Genomic DNA, 9279 nt, shown 5'->3' with positions numbered 1-9279 from the left:
TAATAGTTTAAAATCAACATATTCATCTGTAAGTTCATTTCAAGTCATCCATAATAATGCTCAAAGTGTAAATGCAAACACAATGATATACTATAATTAAATTCTCGGTTATTTTAACTCTTGATTTACCAATTAAGAGTACTCGTGAATATCTAATGAAGCCTCCCAGAAGTTCAATAGCACCAACAATGGGTAATTTACAATCAAACACATCAATAATCATTAATAACTAATTAACTTTAATTAAAGCCTAAATTCAAAAATGTCATTGTGGTCATCTACCCACAACTAAATTCATTTTTAGGTTCCCTTAATTCACTTAGAATCTCATTAATCTAATTAACGCTACTAATAACTTATAACCTCCCTAACTCAACTAATTAGCTCTAAGGTTTACTCCAAACCTCATTTTGAAATCCTAAAACATTGATAGCATCATAACCTAAAGGTTAGACACTTAAATAAACTCTCATTAATTCCATTAAAGTCAAAATTTTAGACAAACTCACCACTCATTTTTGAATTTTCAAAGACTTGCTCAAAAATCATGATGAAAATGCACAAAAAAGAAAGAGAAGAGGTTTTAGGGATTTACTCAAGTGATTAGAAGCTTTAAATAGACTCAATTGGACGCTCACAATAAACCCTAACAAAGCTCTCCTCATTCACCTTTGAACTCCTAATTAACTCTTTAATTTTCTGAACTAGAATACGATTCTAAAAGCTTAAAAATCAAGTTTTAGCGGCAGCTAATAAAACTTTGGCTATGGCCAAAAATCAAAATTTCATATTCCAAACACTGTTCATTTAATTGTGCTCAAATGTAACCCAATACCTTCTAGAATCCAATTCTAAACCCTAATTAAGGTCCGATAAATCCATTAACCTTCCATACATTATCTTTTAATCTAAGTTAACTTTCAATCATCTGATTTGTTCTTAATTAACTTATTAATCTTAAATTAAATTTTTTAGGATGTTACACAATTCATATAGAGCCTAGAATTTATGTAAAACATTTTGATTAGATTCACTTGAACCAACTCCAGAAAAAGGGTCGGGGGAGACAACGTTCCTCTACCATGGAAGATCATTAATGGGCAAAGAAACGATGTTTAAAACTTAATCACATCATTTAATTTTTGAATAATCTTGATACGTTACGTACTGGTGGCAAAAGGAGTGACTGTAAACATTTTATATACAACCTTGACTTTGAAAATACATGATGATGCTAGTTGAGTTTTCCCTGGCGCCCTCCTTCCCCGCAATCTCAACAAAATAACACAAATTTCTACTAAAAACATTTCATGAGAAACCATGTTTACAAACAATAAGATAGGAACTGCGGCATCTTAACATTTAAAACCGAGTAAAGCACTGGCAAGTGGCAGCTTAACATTTAAAACCGCCATTGGCAAGTGTGTGTCTAGCAATCAAATGGTGGCTACCGTAAGATCTCAGAAAAGAATTCTTCCAGCTGATTTTCCTTCGCTACCACACCGTATTTCTGAGTAAAAATTGCGCCTTTGACGGAATCAATGCCGCTATCTGTAGCATCCGCATCAGATATGTTGAAGTATTCATTTAGGTTGTGCACTGTTCCATCTGCGCAGTTAAAGTTCCTTAATGAGCAAAACAAATTAATGGGCCTCTAAGCTCATCTAGAAAAATAAATTTATTGATACCAATTACATAAATTATGATTATACGTTATTGCCATTGGTATTCTTTCATTTCATCCGATATATAGCAGAATATGATCTAAAGTATCAATCTTCATGTTAAAAAAACAAGGAGCATAAAATAGAAAAGATTTATGGGAAACCTTGTTTTCCAAGGATTTAAGTTTACCAAACTATAGTCATGAAAGAATATTTGAATCAATGCGTTTGATTTTGCTTATAGCAACGATGATCCATTTGTTAACATTGTCGCCACTCATTACCTTCAGCAACTATGGGTTCATGTAAAGGAGGTTCTGCAATCCATTTTCCATCAGGGTCTTTCATATGTCTTCTATCAGATGCAAAACAACGAAGAAATACTGGAGCATGCACAATTCGGAATAACCTGATAATCAGAGAAGCCTTTTCATATACTCCAATATTTTGCGTTAAAACATGCTAGGATGATAATTTTGTCTTTCATGCATCAATAAAGGTTATTTATCAATTCAAAATAAGGTTTGTCTTCAAAGACCAATGAGATATCATTGTTTACTAAATTTTGACAGTACAAGTGTTGTATTCTGAAAAGCATTCATTAGTACTTAAATCAAGTATTCCAAGAATTCACAAATATTCGCAATGTAAAAAACCATAGCCATTGCAGTTTTTTTTTTTGGGACCAGCCATAGCCATTGCAGTTTAAAGTTGTTTATTCAGCTAAGAATGAACACTGATCAGACATTTAAACTATCCCGGTGAAATAAAGAAACAACTTGAGTCTTGATCTTTCAACAAGAATAAAACTGAGTATTCATCCTGTTCAACTGGGTTGAGGGTCCTATGATGGCAAAAACCAAAACATGCACGGACCCCACAAAGGATGACAATAGCTAATTATCATCTCTGAGACTCTGACCCTAAAAGAAATAATTAAACTAAAAAAGCTAATCAAGACTTGTTTATATCATCAATGAGCAGGGATATACAGCCATGCACGGAATCATGGACTCTATAAGGTGGAAGCTGACGCGCCTTCACCAGGTGATTCAGAGATTACTTAAACAGAAAGTGAGCAGCAAAATGTGACTAACAATTGCAGTATGAACATGACTACATTTTAATGCACCATATTACGCTGATAAAGCAGAACATAATCACAGAAAAACTGATGGTGCATTACCTATGATAATCGGGAAACAGTTGAAAAGATGGACGGATTGTTTCCAACACATAGGAAGCTAGAGGTGAAGGGAACGGAAGACTTGAATCCAAGTCCCACACTAGGGGTGAGTTGCCTGCACTTTTCCTCTGGAATATCAATCACAAAGAAGCATGATAAAAAATCCTTTTGATCACCAAATCTAGTATAAACATTTGTACTGCTTCTAGAACTTGGTGAGCAGGTTTTGTCAACTGATTCACAGTAAAAACGTGTTTAGATATACCTGAATGCAAATGACATGATAATCCCAGAGAACAATCCCATCTGCTCTTTTGCTAGCCTTTTGATGCCATAGTGCAATCTACAGAGAGTTGAAAACAAATACTAATGAAAAGCAAATTGAATTTTTGGAATTTGGAACAAATAAAAAGAAACTCCAATACACTGTCTGATGTATAAAAGGGGCAGTGTAGATAAATGCACATGTTCTCAGTACCCTGCCTGCATGTCAGCACAACAGTAACAGCAGATATGAAAGAGGCAAACACTGGCTACACTATAAATAGCAATTATTGACAGTCCCTAATTCACTGGCAAGAACAGGAGCGCGCGCGCTCTCTGTCATTCACACCTTCCGTGTGCGCGTGAATATGCTCTACATCATCATCATCACCATCAATAGAGTATCAATGACGTCGAAAAATAAAAAAAAAATGGCATATTTAAGAAGAACTGAACTCTAGTCCGAAAAATTGTGCCATTCAAATAAGGTCAACAAAACACTCCATAAGCAGGTGAAATGTTGTTTCATAAAAAATAAAATTAAAACATGCCTGCTTCTTTTCATTGGAAATGAAAACGACAAAAAGGTCCGAACCGTCAGCATCTGCTATTCCATCAGCGCATAACTTCTTGCAAAGCAAGTATACATTCTCCTCACTACAAACAAACAGGGACGGAAAATCATATGTTGATACAGCAGCTGTAGTTTCAGAAGGGATAAAAACTTCTAAAACAAGGATATCAGAAAAATATTGTGTCCAAAAAATATAAACTAAATTTTTAAAAATTTGAGAGTATAAAGAATTTATTATTGATATACAAGAACTTAATCATTAACATATAAAGGTTTTATTATTGTATATATATAAGGGCTTTATCAATGAAAATTTAAAAATTTATAAAAAATTTATTATTAATATATAATGATATATTATTGATAAATATAATAAATCAGTAATAACACAAAATATTATAAATATTAAGCTGTTTGATGTTATAACATGGATTATATTGCAAACGCTCCTTGAAACAACTGCCAAGTACCAACAAGTATCGCACATTACCACATCTATATATTTATATTTACATATAATATAAAATCAATAGAGATAGAGAGCCTCATAAGCCATTAACAATCCTCGCTCCAAGTTACAAAATGCAGCTCGCAATAGTTTTTTATTAGAAAATTAGAGAGAAAATGAAAGACTATCTGAAGTTGCTTAACAAAAGCAGATACCGACTGAAACTACCACTTCTCAAGATGTTGGGTAGTAATAAAACGCAAAAGTCGGACCCGAATCTTTGTTTAACACCAAAAACAAAACCAAAAGAAGCGTAAACTTGTAAAAATGAATTCGGATTGATGTGAAAACTTTGTTTCATCAACATCTATAGTTATCTTTCCAATAATCAGCAATTGCCACCCAAAAAACTTTGCACGACCACGATCCAGGAAAAAAAAAAAAAAACCTAAAATAATCACACACTAAAGATAGAGATTCACCAATAATAAGGCGTATGGTGGAAGTGAGAAACATCCAAATTGCTTTGTTCCATAGCAGAGGTCGTCATTCTTTGTTCAGTAGCCTTTCTGCTTCGATTATGCTTCTCAGTTAGTCCGTGTCCAAGCACTTTCTAGTTGTTAGTACTATTTCTGCCTCGAATTTCCGCGGCCTGGATTTTTTTCATCTCCGTGGGTCTCAAGGCATCTTGGGCCAACTGGGCTTTGAAGGGGGGAAAAAAATAAAATCAGCCCACGTTGCTTCACATAAATCAAAACGCTGCGTTCAATGATTTGCCTCCACCCAGTGCGTATCTCAGTTCGTTCCCGAATCGGAATTGGGTCTGCCCAATGAACCTTGTTGACCCTTGTGAAGGCGGGGGGATTGAAGAACGGCAAGGATCAAGCACAGTTCTCACGCTGCAGAAGTGAATTAGGGCACGGAAGGAGAATATTTAGCGTTTTTCATGATAAGCCCCGGTGGTATTTCTGAGCTGTTTGACATTCTCGGTACGTTTCTGTCTTCAGCAACTCTACTAATTTGGTGTTTTTTATATTGATACTTGACTTTTTTGGGGGTCTGGTGAAGTGTTTTATTTTCTATGTTCATTCTGAATTGAGCTAAAAGTTGTTGGGTTTTACATGTAATAATGGTTAATTTTAAATTTGGTAGCGAATAATCCAAAGATTTTGCGGCCAGCATTAAGTCACTATGTTGAAGAGCAGACTTAGTTGTATCTCCCTCTAGTGATAATTCAATGTATAAAAGGTAACGTTATGAATCGAATTCTGAACTAAACAAAAGTTTCCAAGTTGAAGTAAATAACCCAAAGATTATTGATTTCTTGAACTTTGAAATAGTTGTTTGTCTTACAGGAAATGGCTAACCACGCTGATTCACTTATTCCATTAGACATTAATGCCAATGAATGTGAAGTTGATGTGGCTTATCATTCACCAAAGGAACGTGGCCCAGAAATCCGTGATTCAGATGAAAATGATGTTGTTCCTACACCCCAAAACGGTATGATATTTGGTTCGGAGGATGAGGTGAAATCATATTATACAAAATATGCCAACCAAGTAGGTTTCGGCGTCATGACAAGAACCTCAAGGAAGGGAGCTGATGGTAAGGTTGGATATTTTATACTTGCATGTTCCAGAGAAGGATTTAGAAGAAACATGAGAAGAAATCCCATTAGAAGTGTTCCATCAAGGAAACAGAAGTGTGAAGCCAGGATCAATGTTTCTTTATGTAAAGATGGATTTTACCGTATTCAAACAGTTACACTTAATCACAATCATGAACTGAGTCCTGGTCAGGTCAACCTTAATGTTCATATTGATATGCGAGCTAAAAGAAAACTAGACCCGGAAGATCAAACTGAAGCACAGATGAACAAGAGCTTCCGATCTTCAGCGGTTGGAAATGGGGTTTATGATAATGTGGCATTGAGTCCAAATGATTGTGGAAACTACATCCGAACTGGAGGCCGGTTGATTGGTGTGGATGGAGATGGTAATGCTCTTTATAAATATTTCATGCGCATGCAAGAACAAGATTGCAATTTCTTCTATGTGATTGATTTAGATGATTATTTATGCGTGAGGAATGTTTTCTGGGCTGATGCTAGGAGTAGAGCTGCGTACAAGTCATTTGGTGATGTGGTGACATTGGATACAACATATCTCTCTGACCAATACAAATTACCTCTCGCATGTTTTGTTGGAGTGAACCATCATGGGCAATCTATACTTTTTGGTTGTGGATTGATGTCATGCAGGGACACAAAGTCATTTGTTTGGTTGTTTCAATCATGGTTACACTGTATGTGTGGTGTTTCACCAAAAGGCGTCATATCAGATGAATGCAAGGCTTTGCAAAATGCAATTAAAATTGTATTCCCCTTTGCTCGACATCGTTGGTGTTTATCGCATATAATGAAAAAATTTCCTGAAAAGCTAGGTCAACGTGCTGACTACAAGCTGATAAGTTGTCGTTTAAAAAATGCTATATATAACTCGCTCACTCCCAATGAATTTGAGATGACTTGGAAAACAACTGTGAAGGAATTTGGTCTAGAGGACAGTGAATGGTTAAATGAGTTGTACCTTGAGCGACATCGTTGGGTGCCTACCTTTGTAAAGAGTGAATTTTGGGCTGGAATGTCTACTATTCGATTTGGTGAAATCATGCATCCTTTTTTCGATGGATTTGTTGGTTGCCAAAGTACGCTGAAACAATTTCTTGATGTATATGATAATGCATTGCAAACCAGGGCAGAGAGAGAGTTTGAAGCTGATTTCCGTTCTTTTTGTATTACTCTTGCTTGTGCTACTAAGTCTCCATTTGAGCGGCAGTTTCAGACTGCATACACTCATGCAAAGTTCTTGGAGGTTCAGCGAGAATTTGTTGGAAAGGCTGATTGTAACATGGTTGTTGTTCATGACGAAGGTTCTGTTTGTCGTTATAATGTTATTGAAGATGTGATAGTAGAAGGCAAAGCCAAAGAAGCTTCGTTTGGAGTTATATTTGACAGGGTAAACTATGATGTAAAGTGCGGCTGCCACATGTTTGAGTTCAAAGGAATACTTTGTAGGCACTCACTTGCTGTACTGTCCCAAGAGCGAGTTAAAGAGATTCCATGTAAGTATGTTTTGGATAGATGGAGAACAAATCTAAAGAGGAGACATGCATATGTTAGGACCAGTTACAATGTTAAACAACTCAAACCTCGAATGGAAAGATTTGATTTGTTATCCAAGCAATTTGACTCTGTTGCTGAAGTCGCTGCTGAATTTGAGGAAACAAGTGCTTTTGTAAGTAATACCCTTTGTGACTTGAAGGAGAAACTGGAAGCATGGGCAAGCCATATGAGAAACTCATCCGAGGCGGCAGCACCAATAAGCTGTGCAATTAACGGTGCTTCTTGAAATACAAGTAAGAATACACTCATTTTATCGATTGCATGCAACGAGGGGAATATTTCTTTTACATGCATAGTGTTACGGACAAATGTAAATGCAAGGAAAGTTGATCTGCAGCAAATGTAAATTTGCATTGTTTGCATCCCTAAGAAAGTGCACTTCACGATGTAATTAGAGACGCCTAAGAGCTTCCGTTATGAAAGCCATTTTTCATACTATGCAACCTGCGAGAGTAAATATATTGCCGTTAGAAGTTGCAGGTATTAATATCGAATTTATTATGCTGGCCAAATATATGTATAGATATATAGAATTTATTAAATTCCTTCTTTTAACGATATAGTTAAAAAAAATTAAAAAAAATGGCTGCAGATTGTTCATATTGGCATAGAAAAACTCATCGAGATACAAGCACAGGGAAAAGATCACTTGCCATCTATTCCTTCCATTTGAAAGGTACTCCTCTGGTCCAGGATGTAAGTCACTTTTTAAAAATATAATCTAGTCCACTTTATAAGTCATTTGTTAGTCATTTGTTGATGAAATTGTTTTGTTTCAAATTGAAATTCTCAAATTATCTTTAAAAAGTAAGAAAGAGAAAGACAGAAAAAATAATATTATATAATTGATTTACTTTTTGTTTTTTATTTAAGGGTTATATTTGAAATTTTACTTACTTTTATTCCTTATACTTTTATTGTATTATTATTGATGAGGTTGGTAGAAATGACTTATAAATAGGATCGGAGGAAATATTTATTTCTATTTATATTTATAAAATAAATTACAAAATTTGAGGAATGTTTGATATTATTTTCAATCTGCCTCTGTTAAATGTATGAAATGACTTGCTGTAAACGTTTTCCCTATTAAAGGTTGGCAAATAAAATGGATGCCATGCCTTTGTTAATTAGTTTAATTGGTATGTGATAATTAGGTAATTTTATTCTCTAAATGGAAACTGAAGTAATAGATACGAAAAAAAAAAAAAACAAAAAGAAAGCAATTGTGAAGCGTCGTTTAGTATTTGCTGTCTTGCCCAATGTTTCGATGCCCAGATAAAGAATTGGTGTTGTTTTGAAGGAGCCGTGAATATAGTCTACAAACTACTCACTCAATAAGTATAATAATTATTTAATTTAATCAAGTGATTGTCAAAAAATGTTATATATTAATATTTAAAAATTATCAAATTTCAATTTTTGAGGGAGACAAACTGCATAAGAAAGGCAGAAAAATGTTCTGAACATAAAAATTGTTTTAAATTTTTAAAGAAAAATATATCTTGATAATGTTTAAATATTGATGAAATTTAATGATTATAATTAAGATATTCATTAGATAAGTGAATGGAGATCACTTATTGAATTCAAATCTCTTGTTCAACCTAAATTAAATTGTGATCGATAATGCAGTTGCGCCAGGTTCTATCTTCAACGTATTATCAGGTTTTTGATGCCGATGACTTGGTTGGAGTTTTTACCTCTGCGTGTATGTTTTAGAGTTTTCAGATTACACTAAAAGAAATTTATGTATTATCAACAATCTAAAATCTACAAATTTTATTAAAAACTCGACAAGGTTATAACACGTCTATGATTATCCACAAGTAAACGAATCAATCAATTAACCAGTTACAAGTAAAAGGCAAAATAACAAAGTAAGTTGCTAGCCTTCGTATAACAGAAAAATACCATAGTCAATTATTAAACTAGAACGGTACTATTAATTCTTTA

At 34.3% G+C, this 9279-nt stretch overlaps 2 protein-coding genes across 5 annotated transcripts; one reads left to right on the top strand and one right to left on the bottom strand.

Annotated features, from left to right (window-relative positions):
* Positions 1-1183: 1183 nt before the first annotated feature.
* On the bottom strand, positions 1184-4775 carry LOC129306162 (protein N-terminal glutamine amidohydrolase). Its single transcript, XM_054946570.1, has 6 exons — positions 4619-4775; positions 3666-3771; positions 3116-3193; positions 2851-2978; positions 1949-2073; positions 1184-1608 (listed from the first exon to the last, which is right to left on the bottom strand). Exons 1-6 carry the CDS (start codon positions 4684-4686, stop codon positions 1448-1450), a joined length of 666 nt encoding a protein of 221 aa, XP_054802545.1. The 5' UTR covers positions 4687-4775; the 3' UTR covers positions 1184-1447.
* Positions 4776-4900: 125 nt separating this feature from the next.
* Positions 4901-7761, top strand: LOC129306161 (protein FAR1-RELATED SEQUENCE 6-like). 4 transcript variants are annotated; one of them, XM_054946568.1, is made up of 3 exons: positions 4901-5125; positions 5289-5384; positions 5492-7761. In XM_054946568.1, exon 3 carries the CDS (start codon positions 5495-5497, stop codon positions 7547-7549), a length of 2055 nt encoding a protein of 684 aa, XP_054802543.1. In that variant the 5' UTR covers positions 4901-5125; positions 5289-5384; positions 5492-5494; the 3' UTR covers positions 7550-7761. The 4 variants fall into 4 exon arrangements, with proteins under 4 accessions (XP_054802543.1, XP_054802544.1, XP_054802540.1 ...); XM_054946569.1 differs by having other exon boundaries at positions 5477-7761; XM_054946565.1 differs by lacking the exon at positions 5289-5384 and having other exon boundaries at positions 5529-7761.
* The last annotated feature ends 1518 nt before the right edge of the window (positions 7762-9279 follow it).

This window comes from Prosopis cineraria, unplaced genomic scaffold (genome assembly GCF_029017545.1).
Source record: "Prosopis cineraria cultivar Desert tree isolate PC_DT_omini unplaced genomic scaffold, ASM2901754v1 PC3, whole genome shotgun sequence".
In the NCBI taxonomy this organism is placed as follows: domain Eukaryota; kingdom Viridiplantae; phylum Streptophyta; class Magnoliopsida; order Fabales; family Fabaceae; genus Prosopis; species Prosopis cineraria.
This window is presented reverse-complemented; position numbering and strand designations above follow the sequence as displayed.

Bases quoted from the DNA above. Each gene is read 5' to 3' on its own strand.
- LOC129306162 (XM_054946570.1), bottom strand. From the start codon at position 4,686: ATGACGACCTCTGCTATGGAACAAAGCAATTTGGATGTTTCTCACTTC. The intron at 2,979-3,115 runs GTATATCTAAAC...TTGATATTCCAG, and splicing joins ATCATGTCATTTGCATTCAG to AGGAAAAGTGCAGGCAACTC. The intron at 2,074-2,850 runs GTAATGCACCAT...TCTGATTATCAG, and splicing joins CTGTTTCCCGATTATCATAG to GTTATTCCGAATTGTGCATG.
- LOC129306161 (XM_054946565.1), top strand. From the start codon at position 5,083: ATGATAAGCCCCGGTGGTATTTCTGAGCTGTTTGACATTCTCG. The intron at 5,126-5,528 runs GTACGTTTCTGT...TTATTCCATTAG, and splicing joins TGAGCTGTTTGACATTCTCG to ACATTAATGCCAATGAATGT.